General features: G+C 42.3%; 1 protein-coding gene across 1 annotated transcript in view; it reads right to left on the reverse strand.

Annotated features, from left to right (window-relative positions):
* Window positions 1-732: 732 nt before the first annotated feature.
* The window catches only part of LOC311495976 (cGMP-inhibited 3',5'-cyclic phosphodiesterase 3A-like), a gene marked incomplete at its 5' end in the record, with an annotated part of 63,535 nt that continues 39,283 nt past the window's right edge, over window positions 733-24,984 (reverse strand). The window contains 12 exons of the mRNA XM_084555677.1: window positions 733-2,096; window positions 2,878-3,142; window positions 6,150-6,311; window positions 7,237-7,440; window positions 7,866-8,065; window positions 8,645-8,758; window positions 9,007-9,118; window positions 9,462-9,599; window positions 9,685-9,842; window positions 10,397-10,470; window positions 17,223-17,380; window positions 19,521-19,781. Coding sequence (XP_084411803.1) covers window positions 1,783-2,096; window positions 2,878-3,142; window positions 6,150-6,311; window positions 7,237-7,440; window positions 7,866-8,065; window positions 8,645-8,758; window positions 9,007-9,118; window positions 9,462-9,599; window positions 9,685-9,842; window positions 10,397-10,470; window positions 17,223-17,380; window positions 19,521-19,781 — 2,160 coding nt within the window. The 3' untranslated portion in view covers window positions 733-1,782. The remainder of the gene's footprint in view (window positions 2,097-2,877; window positions 3,143-6,149; window positions 6,312-7,236; window positions 7,441-7,865; window positions 8,066-8,644; window positions 8,759-9,006; window positions 9,119-9,461; window positions 9,600-9,684; window positions 9,843-10,396; window positions 10,471-17,222; window positions 17,381-19,520; window positions 19,782-24,984) is intronic.

Here is a 24,984-nt window from a genome sequence, read left to right on the forward strand (position 1 = left end):
GAACGATGTGGATGGAAATGTACAAGGACTGGGTGATGTGTAGGTGAGGGGACTTCTACTCATTTCATGTTTTGAAGAGTGAAATAGCCATTAATGTTATCGCAGTTAATGAATGTGTTTTTCTAATGTAATCCGCAGTATACAGGTTTTTATTCAAGACAAGAAATTGAATGACAGCAAAATAGTTTAAGAGAATTATTTTGGCTCCTACAGCCGTGAGAATATTTAGAGCTGTAGACGGGTCACCTGACACACAACTGGCTGATGTTGGAAACTTGCCAAAATAGCTTTTATCAGCCTTCAGTATATTCAAAACTACATTTTTTTTGTATGTTAAAAAAAAAAAAAATAATAATAATTTCTCACTAAATTCTCCAGAATAATTTGGTCATGTATCATCTCCATAACAGATGTGATTTATGTTTGCATGAGCTGCGTCCGACTAATGCACTCTGGACTGCTGCCTGCTGTTAAGAGTGAATGTCTCCCTGAGACGCCAGGAGAGGAATCAGACAGATTCACTATGCAAAGATCACAGAGAATAAAAACTGGGGCGGGGTGACAGAGATTTCAAAATTGTTTTGTACCTTTGTGCATTTTAAACGTTCATGACGAGTGATACATGTGTTTACTTTGAATTTAAACAGCTGACGTTTTTCCTGAGGGTTGGAGATCAGCATCATTTGGAGGTTTTTATATAAATAGGATCAGTGAGCATAGATTATAATACAGAGCACTGAGTCCAAACACAGTCGTAAATGAATAGGAAAGACAAATGACATGGTTAGTCTACATGTGGCCCTTTTAAAATAAACTAAAATAACTTTGTAATGTTTCGAATGAATGATTTCCAGCTTTATTGATATTCCCCTAACATTTTAGCTGTGTTTGTGTATGCTTTGTGTCAGGTATTTAGGACATATTTGTTTCATATGACCTAATGCTGCTTGTCAGTGGAGGTGATGGCTTGTTTACATCTATTCACTGTACAAATACTCAGTAATTAGCTGAATTCATCCGTATCCTCTACGGGGGTGGGGGTTGTTCATATAAAAGAATTCATTTAAGCAAACAGGCACACACATACGGACATACAAAGAGCGATGAGCCCCAAATCTCTGTGTTAAAACAATATGACTCCACATAATGGTACTTAATTTGGCAACAAACACAGATAATATGAGCATGTGTTTGATTCTGTATGTTAAAGCCCAGGGGTGACTGATTTATTTTGGCAGAAGTTGAAAGGAGGAAAATTATCCCAATGTTCCGCATCTGTCTGACTCCCTTTATAATCCATGTATACAAAATAAAACATATCACGGCCCCCGGTGAGGCCACAAAAATAACGCTAGAATTGAAAACACAAGTACAAGTAACTGTGATGTCTATATATAACTGCATTCAGAAAATAATTATGTATAAATTGGCAGCAATGTCTGCAGTCCTGTGTTACCACACTGGCTCGAAGCCTGTGCAACCAGTCTTCTTCTTCTCTTGACAGTAGCAAAAGAGTCTGTATCCCAAAGTACACGAACAATCCCGTATTGCAATATGGAAAGCTCCTTTAAATGTTTGGTGAAACCGCATACTCAGATAAAATGTGTAAAGCACAGATTTTCCCACCCTGTTTTTTTTTTCTGTATAGGCACACATTTCCCAAACATCTACAGTGTTGTGTCTAAGTGATGTGCTGGCAAAAACAGGAGTCAGTTGATAGGGTAAGAAAAAAAGTAATACTTCTTCTTCACGTCCTTGTCCTGACTGATGTCATGGGCAGTTTCACTGTGGGTCCGCCTCCTTTAGTTCCTCTGAAGGTTTACAGTCTTCCTTCAGAGACGCAGCCCACTCTGGTTCCTCCACCTCTTCTTCTGGATCCTCTCCTTCTACCAGCTCCTCTCTGCTGCCGGACTCCTCCTCCTCCTCGCGAATAGCCAGAATTGGTTCAGCTACATTGTTTAAATGGACAGATTCTGTTCCCTGGCCCTGTTTCTGGGCCTCCTCTGAGATCACCTTCTTCCACATCTCGTGGTTGTCCAGCAGGTGCTGGGTTATCTGGCAGAAGACTTTCCTCCTCTTCTTGGTAGCTGCTTTCTCTGCATGAAAAATATATGGGACTTGATTTTAACTTTACACACATACTGAAATGTTCAGTAACCACTAACTAGTGTTGGCCCCTATAAGTTCTCCAGCACTCATGCTTATAGTGGAAGGAGATGTTTTCAGTTGGTAGATATCTGTAAGCTCACCACTAGAGGCCACTAAATTATACACACTGGTCCTTTAATATGCATTTGTGTTTTGTTATTTTGTTAATTAAACTAAAAATATTAAATAAAAACCCAAATATATGTCGGATTGCAAATAATACATTGGCCAAGCTACTGCATTATTTATTGACTTACATTTCCTCATAATTATCCACCACTTTCAAATTTCCATTTTCTTTTCTTTTCAATATAAATATTAAATATGTGGGAGATAAATGCAGTATGATGAATAAATTATAAATACACTCAACAACATGTACTACTAGGCTGATTTAGAAGCTTAATAAAAAACGGCACCTCCCTCTGGCTTTCCAACAAGTTGTTATTGGTGTCATTCTGCATTCTGGTCGGTGTAATCTAATGTTGAACTGTATGTCTTTTAAATCACAATAACCCACAACAATCACTCAGTGGAGAAACCATTTCTTAATGTTGCTGTTATCAGAACTGTAAATGTAAAAAAAGATGGATATGATAACATCCACACAGAATTAAATTCGTTTAAAATAAATGAATGGAAAAAGACATTTTAGTCTAAACGTTTCTGATCACTTCCAGTTTACGGTTGTGCAGCTGCTACAGCTTTGTTGTAGACTGCAATGCTTACGTGATGTTTCTGAGCTGGTGGATGTGTCTTCCTCTGCAGTGTCCTCCTCCTCCTCCTCCTCCTCCTCATTCTCCGTGATCTCTGGCTCCTCTGCCTCTGGGTTTGGTTCCACCCATCTTCCAGGCATGAGGTAGGCTGAGTCATAGGAGTTACACAGAGGCCCAACGATGTGTGTGATGAACGACTCCTGGAGTTTGGCCAGCTGTGGCGCTGCTCGATCCATGAAGGGGCTGATAGGAAGGCCCATGCTGGCCTCCTCATCACCCTAGAGCAAGCATGAGACACGAGGGAATGAAAGAATCCTAAGAGATGGAGTGACTCACGCTTCACCTTTCATGCTACTCAAAAAGAAATGAGTCCTTTAGGTCAGTGAAATGGCAACATTTGTCACTTTAATGATGTGTAATACATGGATTTGACACTTAATAGTGTAGGAATGTTTAGGTTGGTGCCTTTTGCATCAGAAACGGTTTTAAAGCCATTTCCTTGTGACTTTATCAGTCGTAAAATAAAATATCACCAAAAGCCTCTAGACTGTAAATGAAGCAAGTAATATTTTAACAGAGTCCATGTGTCCATGTTACACAAAAGCCCAAAGAAAAGCCCAGCATGTGTGCTGTCTATGACGCCTGTATAGAGTGGAACAACAGCTATAGCAAGGTTTCCTGGTTGCCTTGGTAACTGACCCCAAGTGTCATCCCATACAGTGTACAGCAGATATACCTCTAATCCTGCAGAGCAGCAAGATATTAATGTGGCGCACAATGAGATTCATCAAAAGGCCAGATTTCAGATTTGTTCAATTTGATGGAATTTCGTGGCTGCTGAGCCGACATATACGGAGGAAAAACAAGATCTGAGATCCTGCTGTCACCATGACTACATCCTAAACAAATGGATGTTGTGGATACAGGTGTATTCTAACGGGGCTATCCAAATGAATATAAGTGAACTGGTTTCATAGTTTTCCATCACATCAGAAGATTTATCCAGTGTATAAATGTCGTATAAAGACCAGATCCAGATCATATTTCATACACCATCATCATGGTCAGAAAGGATGTGAGTGCACCTCATCCACGAGGGTCTGTCAACATGTGTTCTAGTGCTTCATGACGAAGCGTTTGTGCGTGTGCTTTGTGTATGCATTGTGTACATGGCTGAAGACACTCTTCACTGTAAATACACTGCTTTGGCTGTCTTTGTTCAATGGCATCGGACTTTCAAGGCTGACGTGTGTAATCAGAGGCTGCCGTTCCACCTGAATTACAGTTGCCCGGGCACCCTGATTGCGTCACCACATCTAGCATCACTAAAGCCATTGTCACTGAAGAGTGTTTTTTTCCTGCGCAGCTCTTGCAATCTGTGTCTTCCCCCAATAGACCTCAGAGAGGCTCGTAACAAGCAGGCTGCGTCACCCAGCTGAAGTAGCGGGGTACATAAGGGCCTGAGCATATTCTAATTGACCCAGAGGCAATTAGTCGAGATTAACCGGCATTCAGCGCCAAGAGGACATACTGTAACAAAGGTCATTCAGGGGGTGGCACTAGGCTGAAGGCATGGTTAGATTCTGTTTGCTGCTGCAGCACTGTACATAAAAATTAGGCCACGATGGCACAGGATTACGCTAACAGTGAAGCCAGGCATCCAAGGCACACAGCTTATACTGCATGAATCATTAGCCCATATTATCATATAGCCCACCACAGTCTACAAGATACAACTCAATCTCTACTGTTCTTTGTTTACATGTGATTAAAATGTTAATGTATGGTTATCTTATCTAAAATGAAATACTAATCGAGAGGAATGTACAGCAGTGTATTTTCTATGACAATATTTTGTGTTAAGGGAATATTGTTGGCAGCTTACATAAAGTCCACAAGAGGAATGGCTGTAAATTAAGTATGAAATACATTTATGGTATATGATATGGAACAGATGGGACATCGGTAGAAATGGAAAAAATATGAGTATTCTGGTCTCCAGTTATAAAGTGACAGAAAATAAAGTTCAAAGAAAGATAGAAAATAGAATCCCCAAGTGAACAAATAAATCTTGTCATGATCTTAGAACTTTTTTTTTTCTATCTCACTACATTAGGTCAGAGGCACCGAATGCAAAAATGAATTAAAGGGTTTAAACCAATTATTCCTGACGTCCTGACAAAAGTCTACATGGCGGAAAAAAAAAGGGAGGATTATATTTCTGAATCTGTACTTGCTTTAATTGGGTGTGAGGTCAAATAGAAAGAATTTATGCAAAACTCACTACACACTTCCAGTAAGGATTCTTTTATTTTATTTCCTTTACCTTAAACCATTGCGAGCAGTGTGTGTTATGTGCATTTTTAATCGGATCAAGATTAAGATTTTAAATTTGGCTGTCGGGTTAAAGTTATAATTATGTCACTTTTAGGGTTAGAATTGACATAGTAAGAGGTAAGGATTGTAGTTTATGGCCTTATGTTTTCAAAGATTTAAGACGTGTTCCAAAGAAACACTTTGATTTGAAAAAATAAAATAAAAAAGCTAAATTATAACTGAGAGAAACATTTTGTCATGATTTGCACGAGAAAGACTCATAAACAAAGATGTTAACCAGCTCCAGTGAAGCCTCTAAGCCTTTAGCTGTTACTCTCTGCTGTCATATTAGCTCTTCTTGTAGACAGGGCTTAGCAAACCTGGAATGGAACATAACTGAAGACATGGGTCAGAGAAACGTCAACTCATAAAGGTGTCTTGCTATTTACAAGAAACACAAATAGTTGAAACATTCATCTAAAATGTCTACTAACAACATATAACCTCTCTCCCTCTGCCCCGTTTGGTAGGAGAGTGTATGTAAAATATAATGTAGGCTTTTTGATACAGGACATTCTTGTTAGTATCAACAGATCATTGCTGATTTCTTTTGGTTTTAATGTGAATCAGGGACCTGAAAGAAAATATAGAATGCAATCAAACTTGAAACGAATGCCTTACATTTAACAGCAACTCAAATATGCAGCTCGTGTGTGATGCTGATGTTTGTACCTGTTTACCAAACCTCACATATTTCTTAATAAAATCACCTCAGACAGGTGATTGTTAGGTGAACACCCAAGCTGGAAATATTCAGCTGGAATCCCAACTGACAGGTAGACTGCGTGACCACTGACCTGGATTGCGCTGCTGGATTTGTGTTGCTGCACACAAACATGACGGTACTCTGATCTTTAGTTTAGCAGACACAAAAGAGGCCATAGCTCCCATCAAAGGCGGTTCACTGACCTGTTCGTAGAACTCGTTGACGATGCCCTCTGTCCACTGCAGATGCAGATCCTTGCACTTCAGAGGGCCGTTGATGTCAGCCAGCTTAATGCACATCTGGCAGACCAGCAACCTGTCGTTCTCGTTGGACCAGTCGATACCTGTAGATGGATCATCACCCACCTGGGAGGATCAACAAATACATATTCTGACATTTAGCATAATTAGACATGGCAGACCCAGCTTTTGATGTGTTCAGTTCCAGTAAATGTGATGACACTGATCAGCTGATTTGTAGTTATATCTACATTACAGTGAGACTGGAATGCACTTAGGATGAAACAAGAAAATAATGACTTGACGGTTTTGTAAAAGTAACATAAGCAAATATTTATTTTTTTCTCAGGATGGAATGGTCTTTATATAAAAATGTAGAGGTTACAATAACAGTGCTTTAAAGAAGGTATGACCAACTATGGTATGTCTAAGCTTTAACTAGTACTTAAATCTTGGGGTGATGTTATGAATATGTTTATGAATATATTTCTAGAGATAAGGCACCACTCAAATACAACGATGTTAGTCTCAGCACTGTTTCGAAGAATTCCTTATCTCCAGTTATTCTTAATGAGCTTTGGATCTGGAGAAGTTCAGGAAGCTAGGGAGATCAAGTGCAGTACTTAATGGGTACTTCACAGAAGGCTAATTCACTTCCAGGAAGAGGACTGGGCGATGTGAGAGACATCGTTGTTGCTTTTGCTGCCAGGCCAGCGGGCTCAATGTTAGCTGACAGGCTGACAGGGCCCTGGCCGTCGAACGGCACCACCGCACTAATGCTCACAATGGAAAAACCCAAGACCTTCCAACACAGGGCCAACATTTTGTCTGCACTCGAATGAGTTCTTGAAAAGCTACAGGGTGCTCTGTGCTGTTGACTTGAGCTGAGCATATGAGAAGTGCTGCAGTGTTTTACACAAACAGAGCTGTTCCTCGAAAACCACCATTTCTCTTTCCGCGAAGCTCACTATTAAAACACCTTATATGTAAACTCTCCACCTCTAAAGGTCACATCTTTCCAATATTTACTGTAAAAGCATTTTTAGAATACCTTGGCGTTGAACTCCGCCAGGAAGTCAAAGTGCTTCTTCAGATCAGTGGCCAGTATGGCCTCAATGACCAGGAAGCGGAAACGTTTGAACTCCACATGGTCCAGGTTGACCAGGAAGTTGTACTCCGGCTGTGACATGAAGAGGTTCCAGGCCGAGGCAGCGTGATGGTTTTCCAGGACGGAGCGGTCGTTGTAGAGCACTGCCTGCAAACACACGAGCACTTTACAAAAACATGTGTAAAAATTGTCTTTTGACAAAGCCAACAATCCCACGCAAAACGTACTAAAAGTGTAAAAAGTGACAGTATAGGTAAAACATATGACTGCACTGTTTACATATGAATAGGAGAATCCACATAATACTTCCAAACTATTGTAGAGGAAATTAGAGCCTGCATTTGTATTCTCTCATAGATAAGGTTTCTTTCAGTGTCATGTTTAGTTAAATTTAGTAGATTTAGAGCTTGTGACCTTTCAGTGTCTGACAAGCAAAAAGGAGTTACTGTCACTGTTGAGCTTTGCCAGTATCTTCTACTTATATCTGTGAAGGTTCTCAGTCATCCAGCCCATGGTATATCCAAAAAACAAGCTTAAACTCCTCTATTATGTAGGCTGAACGGCATGGGTACCTGTGGGGCGCTGGTGGCCACGAGGAAAGCGTTTGTCCGGCCTGGGTGATCGTAGTCGTGCATTGCAGCTGCCACGTAAAGGGCCATGAGCTCCAGAGCAGGTATGAGGCCTGACAGGCAGCCATAACCATCTTCTGACACAGTGTAGGTCTTTGAAACCAGGAAGCCCATATGACTGTGTGTTATTCCACTGTCGGAGTCTAGCCGCAAGGAAGCAGACAAAGTGAGGAGGCTGAAGATCGGGGTGGCAGGATTCACACAACACACATACTGTACATGCGCACTTTCATGTGCACATGCTGAAACACACACACAAGAACTCTAGAGCACATACACACACTTCAACATTCAAATCCACTTATATGTGGATCAAAGGGATGGCCCTAGTAAGGCATACAAATGAGGTTATGGAAATATGGGTAAGAGGGAACTCTAATCTGGGTGCGATTTCATGCTGTTCTCAACTTCAAATAGTGTTTGGCACGTAAATGCAAGTGCCAAAAGCCTGAGTAAGATAAGACAAACTGTGAGGAGGATAAGAACACACACTCCTGCAGGTTTGATGCTTTGACATTAATGAGATGGCTCACAGTGAGACTGGAGGGAGATGAAAAACTCAGAATAAAAAAAAGTCTGGCCGACGTTTAGAACATTTATTGTCATAAATTACATATGAAGAAGGTATTGGGTCAACTTAACTTGCCTCCAACAACTTCTAACACACTTTGCAGCACCCCCAGGACATGCAAATGTCCGCATGCATGTGCTGATCGACAAACCTGAGTCACTGGCAGAGCCGTGGTCAGTTATGAGGCTGGGCAGGCCGGGCACAGCCTGCGTGGTGAGGTACCAGACTGCATGGAGCACATCTGTGGCGTGGACCCTGTTGTGATCTGAAAGGAAACAAAGTCTGCTCAGCGTGTGCGTATGTGTGTGTGTGATCTCCACCACCAGGGTGTACTGTCGGACTGCTCATGTGCCATAACAACATAAAGGCAGCATACGCTCATATATGACCATCACTAGAAAGACTGTATGACGCTTCCATCTAGTGGCAGATTTCATTTTCACAGCTGTGCGCAGGATTATAGGGACACGAAATAAAAAAGTAACAACAAGCTGTTAAGACGTTCAAGCTTACACGGTATGTCTCTGTAACCATTCTCAAGAGCGTGGAAGTAGTTCATGAATTCTTTTACAGGGATCTTAAAAGTCTCAAACAGGCCAGTGTCCTCAAAGAGCCTGTAAGATACCTGAAACACAAAAATCAAACAGTCAGAGGGTCTGTGAACGTCACATGGCGTTGGTAATTTGCATCATAAGTGTTTCAGTGAACAGAGAACAACAGTGTTTTATTTTAGAGAAATATATTCTATTCATATCGAAGATTATTGCACAATGTATTTGAGTAGTTTGTATGGAGTTTGTTTTATGGCTATACTTTTTGTAGTTTTTATTTGATAGGTTGTAATGAGAAAGGAAGTGATTGGGAGAGAGAGGGGAAGACCTGCATCAAAGGGCGCAGGCTTGAATGCAGCAGTAAACAGTTGCGCTCATTCTCTGTGATTACTCCTTGATGCTCTCAGGTGTTCTCACCTGACTGAGGATCCGTCCACATTTCCCATTGGTCCTTTCCATCAAGTCGAATATGGGGAAGTTCCAATTGTTTAGCTGACTCATCAAAGGCTCCAAGTCCTCCATTAATAACGGTTCTGGCGCCAGAATCGGTTTGTCCTGTAAAAAGTGGCCCATGGTGAGTGGTGATCAGCACGGGTGCAGGGGCTCGTACTAACGTGACGGCCGCTCTGCCTCGCCTTACCTCCGGAGGTATTAATGTGTGGAGGATTACATTCTGGGACGGGGTTTTCCCGTCCTCTGCGTCTTCCTCTGTGCATGTATGTGCTACATCGCTGCTGTCACTGTGGTTGGCTTCGTGGGTGCTGTCGTAGTCCGATGACACGACCACTTGGTCCTCCGCTAGTGAAAGGAAAAACAAAGAGATGTCACGCTGCGGCCCTGGGGGAAAATCCACAGTTAATCTCCTTAAACTGATGTGTATCATCAGGTGTCTCGGGGTGTTGGATTTACTTCTCCGCTAAATCCACTTCCCTTAATCCTGGCTTGTTATAATAGATTATTTTCTGTAATTGTCACAGTAAAGGTCCCAGAGATAGTGATCACTGTGTACATTAACACCAGAGCATCTCTGATTGCTGCCGGGGCCTTACTCACAGCAAGTCTTACAGTGTGTGAGGCCAATGTTAAGTTTGTCCCTTTGTGTGTAGAGAACCAAAAATGGAAATAAAGGGACATTTTGAACCAAGAGCCTTTGTTTTTTTTTTGGTTTTTTTTCACTAGCGTATTGTATATGTTTAATGCATACATTAAACTCCTACATCAGCACATTACAGTGGTCACAGAAAGTATCAGGGGGAGAGAAAAACAGTGATTTATGCCTACAAGCACAACACTCTCCCTCTGCTGCTTGGAGGCAGCAGAAATTATTGAAATAACCAAGACTTTGAGAATACCTGATCGTGGTATCCTGTCTCCTTTGTCTATAGAACCCTCACCATGGCTCAGTTTGATGTATGGTCTCCCACAACTGTAGAAAAAAAAAGTTTTACTGTTAGTTAGATGAAAGAAGACGTGTTTTCTCTGACTTCATCGTACATGATATCCATCTTTAACTACTGTGTGTGGGTGTGCTTGTACAAATCGTGTTGCGGGGACATAAATCTCGTTACGCAGTCACATTGTGGGGATCCACATCCTTTTTAGGGAGAAAAAACAAGTCCATAACATATGTAAATCATTACATTGGAGGGTGAGGAATATAAAGCCAGGGTTGGTTTTATCCGCCGCTATGAGATTTACATCCTCGAGCGTTACTGCACTAATCAAATTCAAGAATCTTTTTTTTTTTTTTTTTAAAGTTTTTGGAGGATAAGATGACATTTTTTTCTTTTTTTGCAAAGAACTCAACAACTTTTACATGGCAGAACAAAATATTTGAAAAATATTTCAGAAAAAACACGTGGGGCACAGAAATACAGAATAACGCACGTGCATTCGTACAAAAACAAAATGTGCGAGACTTTGCTGTCTGTAGCTGCGCCAAAGAAGTGGGAATAATGCCATTTACTACATCTGTCTTTGATGTCTAACCAGTCAGCAGAAGTTGTCAGGGAAAAAAAAAAAAAAAGAACTTAATGGGATTCCTACTGTGCTGTCCCCACATGAAAGAGACGGTGTGCAGATGGTTCAAAAAAGTACTCATTAATGAACCTAATGGATGCACACATTAACACAATGCAATGGGAATAAACAACAAAACAAATCTGAAACAGTTGCTGATTCTGGCGCTGTTATAAATGACTCATTAGAAGTTGAGCCCACCCTGTTCGAGATCAGTTTGTCAGCGGCAGGAGCAACTCGCTGCCACATTAGACACGGATGAAACTATTCACATTTATCGACTGGTTCGTAAATCATACAGCAAATGTTGCCTTTTGCGTGAGGAGCTGGCCTGCGCTGGTTAGTTAGCTGCGTGACACCGCGGGGAGCTTCCAGAGCTGCTCTCAACAGCTTTTCCATGTTTCTCCACTGAAGCCGCTGTCAGACTGTAGGTGGTTCCAATTAAAATACCTCTGCCTAAATGTTGTAAAACCTGCCTTCTCTCAGCAGGAAATGCCTGCCGTTAAAGCATGGTGTCACAGGGAGCACAAAGGCCCATAGTGTGTCTATCTCCTTCTGATAAAGTGTTTCTGGAACACGTTTGAGCCGTACCCACCCAGCATAATGGTCATGAGGCCCCAACAAAGGGAGTTCTGTTGTGTTTGCGTGGCCAGGTTGGACCACTGTGTCTAATGCCTAGCAGGTGTGGAATATAAAATAGTTTGATAGTTTGGCGGGTGAACAGTTAGTACATTATTGTCAGGGGGGTCTGGGCAGGCAGCAGCACTTGGCTTAAAAGGTTTACTTTTAATGAAAGTTGAAGAACTGGCAAACACTTTTTCTATTCTGCTAATGCAGCAGAATAACCTCGGCTACTGACATTGAGCCTTCAGCGCAGAATGTAAATAAGGAGGCCGGCCATTTTCTCTCGAGGAATCTGTCAGTCAGGTATCAAGTGACTCTGCTTTTATTGCTAAAAGCAGTGTAGTTACAGCGGTTAGCGCTGTAGTTACAGTAATTTAACTGTCCCAGTGAGATGTACGTACAGCATGAAGACATAATACACATTCCTGTAGGTATTTGCTTCAACCATGTCTGCTGGAAGTGATCTTCAAGAATTTGTTTTGCCTTCGGGAAGAACCTAACTACTGCCTGTATCCTGCGGTGTGGTTACGTTTAGGCAAAGAAAAAGAAAATCTGTTGTTTTTACTTAAATATCACGCATTAAATGTGGGAGGAGTTTTCTATTATATAACCAAAACCACAGTCTTTCCATGACCCTAACCAGATACTGTGAATGTCTAAAAGCAACCATGAAAACATTAATTATGCTGTTGTTTCTTCAAGTGGGTGCAGGGTTTTTGTAGGAAAGGTATTAAAAATGGAAATGGATACAGTTTTTTAAACAGTTTTTCTGCTATTTACTTCCTCAATACCTTGATTAACATTTAACTCTTTAGTGTGTCAGGAATGCAGTGCAAGTTCTAATGCAAAGGACATAAACGTATCGGTTGTTTACATCTGAGTGGACTCGAACTGTGAGTATTTGGCGCTTTTGCTTTAAAAAAAATAAAAGAGTTAAACTTATTTTGCATAGTAGTTCTGTACAGGCCCTTTGTGTCTGCTGATATTTTTATGGAGCAAAATAAATGCTTCCTTATTATGTCAATATAAAATGTAATTTGGAGGAATGAACTATTTTAGTAAATTAATATGTTGTTCTGAAATCAGTTGTAAATTAGTAGTAAATTAACATCATTTTATGGGTCAGGGTAAATTTGTATGTTTTTTTTTTTTACAAGGCTTTAATCATGTAAGGATCAAATTTGGTTTCTTGTTTTATGCATCATTTTTTAAAATAACGCCTTGAGGCATTTTACTGTAACTCTGAGCCTTAATCACGTTAATTATCCTACAGCAGGAAATACTGAGAACGGCCCTGCAACCTCTCCACCTCGTGTGTTTCGTGCAGTGAGCTCTGACTGGCCTCGGCCTGCAACCCTCTCCGCTAAAGTTTACTCCCAGATTTTAAACTCAACCACTCGCAGCAGGTTGACAGATTACCTTTGGTCCAGAGCCCAAACGGACAGTGTCCAAGCCACGATAAACACAGCGGCTATTATTTCTGCTTCCAGTAATCTACCTACTATCGAGCCAGATGACGTGAAGAAGATAACGGCACTGTAGCCCGGACTGGGGGGAAATGGAAGGTATTCAATCGCGCCCTTTTTTTTTTTTTTTTTACGGGCTCTGTCTGATTAAAAGCCGATATTGCAGCTTTGAAGTTGGTGTTATTTCTTCTTAACGCTGTACGTCACTGAAGGCTGACATGATGGAAAAAAAGAGGGAGGGGAAAAAAAAAGAAGCCTAATGTCCTAATTAAGATTGTACAGATTTGATGATGGAGCAGAGAGAAGGCAATTGAAGCCATGTGTTCATTTTCTCCCAGCCTCCCCTCCATGTGTTCTCTCACTCCTCCCTCTTTCCCAACAATCTCAGAGAGGAGTTATTACATATCAGCGCGGACGACCAGACGCACAAACTAATACACTCAATTGCACATAAATAACGAAAAAAACTCACTTCTGCTCCATGAAAGTCCATTTGTGAGGTGATGTGTTCGCAGACTGCCAACAACTAAGACACCAGCAGCAGCAAGTAGTTTGACGGTCTTGTAGCTAAACACTGAAGCCTTACAAGCCCACTTTCTTTCTTTTAGGCATCTGAATAAGAGCCGCACGCCTAAATTTAAGCTAAGTGTTGCTCAGAAGAAACCCCGAGACGCTCTGTACTCTTCAATTGTTTCTGTGTAATCCGTGCCAGAAGAAGCAGCTGTGACCGCGTGTGTGTTAATTGTGGGGGGTTTGACTGGTGACTGGGGAGAGGCCCAGGTGTTTGTTTACACTCACACCACCATAAGTGTCCATGGCCGGGGCCGGCTGCCGGGCCGGGTGAGGTTTTAAGGCCAGGAGACGGGCCTTTGTGTACAGAAGCTGCTCGGTGTGCTTACATTTACAGAACAAGTTCAAGTATCACACTGCCACTGACGGATGCGGCCCACACAGTTCTGTGGAGGGGCCGAGACGCGAAGCAAAACAGAGCACAGAAGGCAGTGTGGCAAATAACAGCAGACATTTCAAATATATTATTTCAGTATGGATAAACTCTTAGCTGGAATATGTTGCTGTTTTTGAAACCAAGATGTAAAAAAAAAATCTTATTACAGGAAAAGGAAGGCATTTTCAGTTTATTTGTACAATAAATAATACCTACTATGATTCAACCTGCTGTTTTGTCATGCTTCGTATTTATACACATGACCTTGCTTGACACCCTGAAGTTACAGTAAATTGTAAATTTGTTTTCAAAGATTTAAAAAAAATAAATATTAAATATCTGAACTTATCTGAAGCCAAACATCTGATTCCAAACCTATGAAACCATGAGCATTCATCAGCTCAGACACCGGCCCCTCTGAAAAGGCTTTCCATCATATTTTGGAACTTGGCTACCAGGATATTCTCCCACTCTGCCGGACAAGCGTTTGTGAAATTGGTTTCATAGGTTACAGTGCAGGTAGATGAGTCAGGAGAGATTCATTCAACAAGTGTTAGATGGAGCTAAAGTCAGGGCTCAGGACAGGCACAACTAGAACAATGCAACTTCTTTTTGGATCTAAATTTGTACACATACACATTGTGATGCAATACATGACTGTCTACAGACACTGGCTGCAAAGTTTGAAGTCCAATTGTGTATGTGTAATAATCATTACAATGTAAAATTGCACATTAGTGAGGCTACAGCCTTACTGTGCGGTGACGAGTTACTGACTAGAGTAAATCACATGGCGGTGCTTCTTAGAGCAGGTCATATTTCTGCAGAAGAGTCTTTTCACTTTTTCGACAATGGCAAGGACGAAATACATTGTGCAGGTGCCGAGGATGTGTCATATGATCCGGCCTGATGGATGCAGCAGCACACTCATCTGCCCGCTTCAATAAGCGTTTAGAAAGGAGAAAGAAAAAACCTATGGAAACACTACCGCACCTGATATTTAAATCTAAAACCACGTGATTAACAGATGAAGGTGAGCGAAAGTGAAAGAAGGCTGTCTGTGAGTCTACCGTGAGCCAAAGGCATAGTCTGTCTCACAACAACAACAATCTCACAACGAGAAACACTTAAATATGCTAAAACTAAAAGGACCGGAAGACTTTTTCCTTCTTGTAACAACATTACAAACTGAGACAGATGTTATTTTAAATAATTTTTAATATATGATACCTCCGCTTAGTGCAATGCTGCCCAGAAATTGGTTTTGCTTTCCAGAATAGAACAAAAAAAAACAAAAAAAAAAAACATGACAACTCTTTTGGATTTTCTTTTTCCAGAACTACTGCCCTAAAATTAAATCAATCTGAGGAGGAAAATAGACCATGCAGTTGCAGCGTCATGCCTCATTTTGCAGCTACAACACCTAGTTTTAGCAATTGTTATCAAGTTTCAGGGAGTTTGCAGAAGTTAGTTTTCAGATAACAGTTCACTGAGTGTTCCAGGAGTTATGTAAGTGTAAGCTGATTCTCTTTGCTGACTCACATCTTCTCATACAGTTAGAAGATGATAATATATAGTTTAGTTATTTGGAAACTTAATCTTCATGAGAATGAAGTCTTTTTTAAATATAAGCCTGAAACAAAAAAAGAGAGAAAGAAGGCTCATCTACAGTGTGTGTGCACACACATTTGTGTCTAAATACAACTAAGTGAGCGAAGGTTATCAAAGGTAAAACTGTCTCGTTTGAACTGATACGGGCTGTTCTCAGTGTGTCTTTGAGTCACACATCAGACGTGGCTTTAAAAAGTTCTTCCGCACATTAACAATCGAGCTGCACTTTCAGATTAGAGATCAGACACTTGTTCTGCTTTGACAAATGAAAAAATATTACATATACACAAACCTATGAGATGTAAAAAATACCCAAAAGAAACTGCCCTCCTAGCGTGGCACACACCAAACAGCACGGAGACACAGAGACACCCAGAAGCGTCTGTTTTTGCAGACAAACGTTGGCCCCCCCATCAGAAGACTTTCGGCTCTGTGACACAAACTCGACGGGGGAGAAACCGAATAAAGCAGATGAAACACCAAAAGGCTCTTTCTTGTCGAGGCATAGTTAATATTTTAAAAGCAGGGAGCTTGTGCTGTTGTGCATGTGCACGGCAAACTATGAAAATGCCGTTTGCACGATAACTCATCTCCGGGTACACGCGAGCATGCACGGCGGAAGATTTTCAAGCTGAAAACCCATTTTCTGCTTCTCTGAAATTCATAAAACAACATTACTTACAATGAGCTGTTCTAGATAATCCAAACATAATGTCAGAAATAATCACAAAGTAATTGTAAGGAATGCAATCTGTGCACTGATCACAGTAAATTGTGCTTAAATAATTCACTCACTAATCAGACCCACTCTAATAAATTAGGACCCTGAGTTTATTCAAGATTTATTGCATCGGTGTGACTTAATGGAAAAAAACAGCACTGCATTCACTGCTTCTGTATTAGCCCCGTCTGCACGCACATGCTACTCAGCACTCGTGCGACAACAACGCAAAAAAAAGCACAGAAAGCTTCAAAACATCTAGTAGATAAGTCCACACACTGTCCATTCTATAACATTCGTCCAGATCTACAGCCGGACCCCGTGACTAGTGTGTAGCCAGAGTTTCCGTGCTATCTTCAGCACTAATGTGCTCTGGGTTGATGCGTCTTAGTTATTCAGGTTAATGCGTTCGCCTGTGGGGCGTATTTCCATCCTGGCTCCCATTGCACACACATCCTTCTCCAAACTGCTGTGCCATTACTGCTCACTCACACTTTGGTATAGCTACAGCCACAGTGCTGGGAAAACCGAATAACCTTCAGAGAGCTGTGTCCTACTGTGGCCGCCACTGTAAAGTGCTTGTAGCGTGGTTATGTATATCTACAGAACAATGTCACAAAGTGGGACCTAATTAGATTTTTCTTCAAGCCGTTATTTGATATAAATCCTTTTGTTAAATATAATATTCATACAGAAAAGCATTAATAAAATGACACTTAGCCTTAACAAAATGAAGGATCTAAAGATGAAGGAAGTGTACGTGTAAGTGTCCTCAGCTGTGGCTCGGGTACCTGCAGGTGAGTGACTCATGGTAGGGTTTGATGCTGGCGCTGCGGTCCCTTCGGACGGGCCCGGGCTCAATGGTGGGCAGTCCTGTGGCAGAGGTGGTGGTGGTCCACGTGGACGAGATCCTCCTCAGAAGGCCAGGGTGGAGACTCCGCCTCAGACGCTGTACACACACACACACACACACAGGAAAACGCATGCACGCTGTAACCGCTGCTATCTTATCACTTTTAAAAGTGAATAAAATCTTAACCAATGAGTGATTGCCGGAGTCATAAAAACACAACTGTAATTGCTTTTGTATTTAGATAAAAGCTCTAAGAGCACTCCCACCTGTGAGATAAGGTTAATGCTTATTCACTTTGTCTCCAGTCAAATGAATCATCAAGATGGGGCTGTTGTTTTTCCTGCATTTGGCCTAGCTGGAACAAATGGTGCAGGCGATCACCTGGAAAGTTTTCCACGACTGGGAACATTTGATGAGTTTGTCTTTACTGGCTCCAAACAGAGTCAACACCGCAGTTACTGCTGGATGGAGGATATTGGCTGGCACCTGTTCCTCGTGGCAAATTACCAGATACACTGTTGGTATTGCCGTGCGCAGATTGATTCCATCATATAGATTCTGCCTATCTCCTTCTGTTGTGTCTCTTTCATCTCATTCCCTCTGTCTTTTCTGTGCTCTTTCCCTGGGATTCCCAGTGGTCTGTGCCCGTGTGATGCCTCCATCTGCTCAGTGCCATGCAGCCGTTTGGCACAGCAGCGCTAAACATGGCAGCAACTCCCTCTCTCTCTCTCCCTCTCTCTCAGTCCTCTGCAGGGTGACCTAGTAAAGATTGCCTCAGAATCCTGAATGAGCCCATTCACAACAAGGCTTCATAGACGGAGAGCTAGCTCACACACCCATACATAATGATGTTTAGGTCATTTTAGGGGATATTTCACCGACTTAGATTCACGTAGACATGCCCATCAGTTCATATGTACATGTACAGATAAGCACTGTCTGTGTACAAAACTGCACACAGCTCCACAAACCTCTGTCGTGTATGATAACTAAATAAATTATGGCCAGTGTGTTTTGCATGATGCATCCGAAAACTGCATGCATCAAAATATCAGTTTTTGTCCCTGATTTGCGATTTTGCAGCTCCACAGTCCCATTCTTTAATGAAAGCCCTGTGGGCACAAACCAAAAACAGACACACGTGGCACAGAAACACACACACACTACCACTACCGTTGGCAACAGCAGGGTAAAAACCAGGCCATCTACGCAAAAATGAAAAAATAAAAAATAAAAAAGCAGATGCCTGCTGCTGTCAGTGTTGATTTGATTGATTTGGTTCCTGTTCAAGAGAGAAGAATCAATGTAAATTTGAAAAAGTAGTTTTGTTTTTTTTCTATTCATGTTTAATGATTAATGATGTTTTTTTTTTTAATGCAGTTTCTATTTGCAAAGTATGAGACCGTGTACTGACGGTGTACATCAAACTAGTCTGCAGGCAGAAAAAAAAAAAACAGTCATGGCATTCCTCTCCTCCACAAACCACCTTCACTCCTTCTGTTACTCTCCTCTCGGGCAGTTAGAGCTGGGCACATTGTCTCTGGGGAGGAAAAGTCTAAATGAATGCGACTTCGCTGCCTGCTCCACAGGCGCAGTTTGTCTTAGCCTAAGCTCAGATGATGTAAAAATACACCTGTCAGGCAAGCGAGTGGTTTGATGGCGTGGCAGCCATCGATCACACACCGGCTACCAAGACAGCGGGAAATGGCTGAGGATGGATAATCGTGGTGGGGGTCCACTGTTGTTGACGCACACTCGTCCCTCTTCGTAACCTTTTGAGAAATGTGTTCACCTTCAGGTCGCCTCTCCTCTGCTACTCGCCTCCACTTACACACACTGTTTGGCTCTGCACATCTGTCATGTTGACACAGCTGTGGCTATGAAAGGGAGAACAGTGCTCTGAGCAGTAGACGCGCTCTATTTTTCTTCACTCAGCTCTATGAAAATACACTCCTTCATTTGATGCTAAAAGCTCTGAGAGCAGGAAGCCCTCATTAGCTGAAACATGGGCTAAAAGATTAACATGTGTGGGGAGCGCTGCATGGTGTATAAATCATTTGGCCTTAATAAGGTGGACTACATTTCCATCTAAGGATTATTTCAGCTGTTTCCAAATAAAATTGTCTTGTGTCTGGCTCTTGACAACTTCTGATTAACATTTCTGACTTCTAAAATATCCTCGCTTACAGCTCGGCTCCTTAGTACTGCTTATCTCACCAATAAATCATTTGGTTACCTTGTGGATGGATGTCTTCTCTCCTTTCTCGGGTCCCTCCTCTGAGTCAGAGCAGATGTAGGCATCGCTGGGGTTAAGCAGAGGGGCAGGGCGTGGCCGGTGCAGCGGCTGGAAGGTGAGCTGGGTGGTTAGCAGGTTGCTGACGGCCCTCAGCGAGGTGCAGGTGTTGGGGGGCAGAGAGGGGTCAGCCAGCAGGTCTGTGATCAGTCCATGGGCTTCTCCCATCACTGCTATGTCCACCATGACAGTGGTGCCCGACGACTACAGGGTGACAAGGAGACAGAGAAGTGAGAGTTAGCGCCATTGCTGCCGCAGCTAATGCGAGTTGACGCTAATCAATGGCTGGGTCTGATAGCGGCTGTGTGTAGCTTTGTGGCGGCGGGCATGAAGAGCAGGTGCGTGAACTATGTCAGCAGCTCCCTTGTGAGAACGTAATGTGGTTAACTGTGGCATTGGCACCGTTTTTGTTGTTTGTCCTACAGGACTGGCAGTCAAACTCTGCTGCGCTAATATAGTGAAGTATGTTGTTACAGGCAAATGGTTTAACTTTGTCCATGAGGGGATGGAAGATTTTTCACGGACGACAATTTGCCACGTCACTGAAGGAATTGCACAGGTGGCTGCATCCCATTCTGAGGAGGTGCTGCTGTTGCAAATACTGGTTCTCTGCCATGGCTTTCTGGGGCACTAAAGGGAATTCAGCCATCATTTGTGTTCTTAATTTCACCTGCGCTTTTCCTGCTGTGACAAGCCGGCCGTGGGAAAGGTTTATAGGCAACATACATTTACACAAATACTACTGCAACAGATCACAGCTCTGGGGTATTTGTACTTAATATAATAATAATAATGTGCGCTATATTAGCCCAACACTGAAAACTGCTTTGAAAATTAGATTAAATTCAATTATTTCCACCGTCATTTCACATGCAACAGCCCCATCCACTCTGCATCACCTGATAACCACCCATGTGGGATCAATAAAGGACTATCTCATCCCATCTGCTTGTGACGCTGCAGTTTAAGCTCACTTTTTGCTCGAGTGTTCTGAATAAGCACATGAACACCGATGTCACGCGTGAAGAAGTAAAGAGAAATGCTCGCCACTGCAACTCTGTATGGTGCCGATATGCCGGCGTGGTGTTTACAGCTTGTTGTGCTGTTCTCAAGCGGCGGCATTTAAATTTAATGCCACCTCTCTACAAACATGATCCGTGACTATGCAGCACATTAAACTACACAGCATAAAAATAGTTCGTATAAAATAGTTCAAAAGCTCCAGCATGAAAGAGGGAAGGGACAGCAGCTCAGAACTGTGGTACGAGCACAACAGAGCACATTTATTACAGTTGTTAGAGTACGCAAAAACAACCAGAGAGGGCAGTGAAGCACTGCCTTTCAAAATGCTATGGTAAAGTTATGTTCTAAACGCTGACTCCATATTAATGATTGAGTATCAACAAAAAAATACTGTTCCTTTCTCTAATATTCAACTTTTACTTGTAATGAAGTTTTATTTCGTTGCATTCCAAGGCTACGCCGTGAAGACGTTCCTCAGCAGAAATCATTTCAACAGAATAAAACAAATGATACCAATAAACAATACACCAACACAACAATATAAATATAAGTAAACAACAGATGATTGATTTTGGTCCGACTTTTAGAGGAACCAACAGCGTCGGACTGAAACTCAGCCAAGTGTTTTACAGCTGCATCACGACGCAGACATGCACTCGCGCGCTTACATCAAAAGCTTTATCTTATACCTTATATGGCTCTTTTTAGCTCAGAGAAAGCAAAACATGGGAGGCAGCAGTGAGAGGTGCTTTACAGTAGAAGACGCTGACGCACTAGTGGCTTGTTAAATGTCTGAGTAACAACATTAGTCTGAAACCCGTTCAGCGCAGCTGTGCATTACTTGATGCTTAATGAATGGACTCATTAGCGGTGTCTCAGCTAGAATCTGACCTCTGACTTCCTCACTCCTGACCTCTCAGATGGCCGACAGCCATCATCGCTCTCCGACCGTCTGCCGTGCAGCTTTTGAAAGGCACCAGCCTTGTGTGAGCCGGCCTTGTTTTCGCAGGCCAAAGTGAAAAGTTCACAACCCACTCTTAATTGCTGCGCCTTGAGCTGTTGAACAGCCACAGCTAAACACAGGTCAGTCTTGGCTGCCAGCTAGTTTATCTAATAAGCCCACGAGTTCCCTTTTCCCCCCAAAGAATGTTATCAGATTTTTCTCCCCCAATGTCCCATTCACTTTGACACCAGCTGCCAGGCACCCAGAATTATTCTGTTTACACTGGCTAAGTAGCAAAAGGTTGACCTGAACAACACATGTGTGAACAGCTTTCATTCATCGCCACTTGTGGGAACAGTGAAGGTTTCGCATTTTATTTTCCTAAAGTCCCATCAGATAAGTCGGTGTATGCCTACTAGTTCTCCTACTGGTCTGCAGAAATACAAAAGCCGTGTGTTCACTGGGAGTCAGGGAATACCTCCACACGTGCTGATCCTCACACAACGATGACGCACATTAATTGATAAATCTGACACACGGCCAGCACTGCAGCAAGCTAATCTCTTTTAAAGGCGAGGGGACGTCCGGTGGGGAGTGAGCGGAACATTTCTGGACAGAAGCCTATTGTATTCGTTTCATCCTTCATCTCCGCTATGCTCTTTTCTTCTTCTCTGTCCTATACTCTGCTCTGCTTCATGCTGCGGGGAGGAGATGTAAACACCTGTCTCTCAGCTCATTTGAAGGCTGATTTAAGGGTTTGCTAAAGAGGGGGTTAAAAGAAGAATATGGCCGCTGGAAAACATCTGGCAGGACAAAGACAACAGGGATCCTTAGGGGGTCTCTGCTGCTCCAATCACGCACACAAACACATCTGCAACTTCTGCAAACCTCACCCCTGGTTCTCACACCCCAGCCAACTAAAAAAGTCAAGTGAAAGTGCTCTGTTGTTTTTATCCTCGCTTGCATTTAGACCGTTTAGCTTTTATTGTTCTTTGTTAGATTTATTGTATATTCTCTGGTTTATGGATCTATTTGTTTCATTGTGCTGTGACTAGGACTAAGATTAGTTCCCTTTAATGTATCTCATGATTTGGAATGACAACAAACCTTGAATGCGTAAGTAAATACGGAGTTAAGCACACAAATACAAACTGACAATGCCACGTAAAGGACGCGTGCAGCAGAGCAGCACAACAGCTCCCAGATAAATGCACTCCGCAAGAAAGATGAGCATTGTCACTAAGCTTTCCTCAGCTGGACCTGAGTGGCCATAATGAGTGGCAATGATGAATGTATTGGGTTTGAATTTGCACTGAGTGTAAGCTACTTACTGTCCAGAGTCTGACATGAAACCTCAAATGGAGTGAAAGGATCTCGGTGCGTGGGTAGGATCTTTCTTCCACTGAATTTGTAGTGTACTTATTTCTCTGAAAAAGTGGGAATACCTGCATGCTACAATATGTCAGTCATTTCTTTCCTGGAGAAAACTAAACTTAAAACACTCCCTGCAAATGTCTCTATAAAATGTTTGCGAGACAAAGAGCTAGAGCGTTGAGGCATTAAAACTAAGCTGAGTGCTGGGAAAGACAAAGAATGTGAAGTCTGTCCCTGCTCGGAGCTTATGCGTTTCCCTAAAAAGCTGAGTCTTGGCTGGAAGACACCTCATAATGTTCCCGATCTTTCAACAATGCGAAACTGAAAACTTAAGAATCATCAATGGACATCCTGGAACAGATCAAATTGTAAGTTGCATAATAACATGAGGTTATATAAGCATTTCCTGTCAGGTTAGATGATCATTGTCATCCATCAGACGCGGCCACCTCTGTAGCAGCAGGCTTCACTTTCGGAACGGATAGATCTCATGTGAGCACCACGGGGTGACCTCTGTCTGGGAAGAAGCGGAACAGCAGAGAAAAACAAAACTTTCCGAACAGATGTTATGACGGGGCGTTTGAGGCAGGTGGCTGTTCTTACCTTGGACACATTTGTGGTGTTTGCAAATCACATTAACCAATGTACTGAACCTTCCAGAGAGGCTGGATATATGTTTAATTACTTAAATGGTGCGCACACGTGTCTTTTTCACTGCTGCCCTGCACAACATCCACGGCAACACACATCCACATCTGGGATCTGTCAACAACTGTCTGCCACTGGCTCACACTCCTCTCTGTGGAGACTCTGCTGAGAAATACACCCTTCAGAGTGCATCTGGGATCCAGCAACTCAGAACAAAAACTGCTTTAACGTATAAAGCAACAAAATAAAATGTGTCTCTGATTATCAAAACGACACGTTTTTAGGTCTGAAGATGATTCATCACCATTCATTACAGATGAGACTGGTCATTCTTTCTTTCTACAGGCTACATAAACATAGTCAGTGGCCATGAAAACAGCTGGAAGCATCGGGCCTGCATGCTGAGAAAGTGGCAAACTGACAACCACTCTTTAACTATGATCAACGCACTGGCACAGTCTATTGGATTTACACAGTAAATGTTTGATTTTGAATGAATTCGAATTTTATACCAAATACTGTTACACGTGCTGGATGCAACACTGAAAACAAGTCTAAAGTACTTTCGTGACCCAGCAACAATGAAAGGGTGTTCAAGAAATAGTTTGACATTTTGGGAAATTTGCTTTCTTGCCAAGAGCTAGATAAGAAAGCTGATGCATTTCTCGTGTGTCTACGGTAAATATGGAAAAGTGGAAATAGAAGGTCTGGCTCTGTTCAAACATAACAAAATCCACGTGACAGCTCTTCCACAGATGATTGATTAACATATTCATATCTTATTTGTTTAATCTTAACCTTTAGAAATAGCAGGCTGTAGAATAACTGGCTCTGGATGAACTTTTACTGACACAAAACCTGCGTTGCCGTTCTTGTCTAACTCTCAGCAAGAGGGTGAATAAAGCTGTTTCTTTAAAGAAATGAAGCAATCGCACAACACTACAGTGGCAGTACGTCAATCCAAACCCACACATGCACGCCGCTCGTTCTCGGGCAAGGATGTGGCTGACCTCTACAAGCTGTGTCCCCTGCGCCTTTCTAGTCTTTTGCCGTGCCAATTCCCTGGCCTTTAATGGCTCGTACGGAGCCAAATCACACACCACAAGAAGGAGGTTTCACTTTAGCCTAAGAAGCAGTGCACACACTGTAAATAACAGCTAAATATCCTGCTTGAGAGCCTATTTTTGTGCCATTGCTGACTGACCGTGTGACCTTGTGCAATCCAAGACGTAATATCTGGGAGCATGTGGCTTCATTCCTGCTTGCAGCCATTTGGTATTTTCTGTGGCTGGCCAATCTTTCGCATTTAACTGGCAGGAAGCGAACTGCTTTTAAAAGGCAGGAAAGTTCCAGGCTTGCCTGATGCCAGTCCTCGACACACCCATTGATACCCCTAATCCGGCCTCTGTGCCAGCACCT

This window comes from Chelon labrosus (genome assembly GCF_963514085.1).
Source record: "Chelon labrosus genome assembly, chromosome: 11".
Classification (NCBI taxonomy): Eukaryota; Metazoa; Chordata; class Actinopteri; order Mugiliformes; family Mugilidae; genus Chelon; species Chelon labrosus.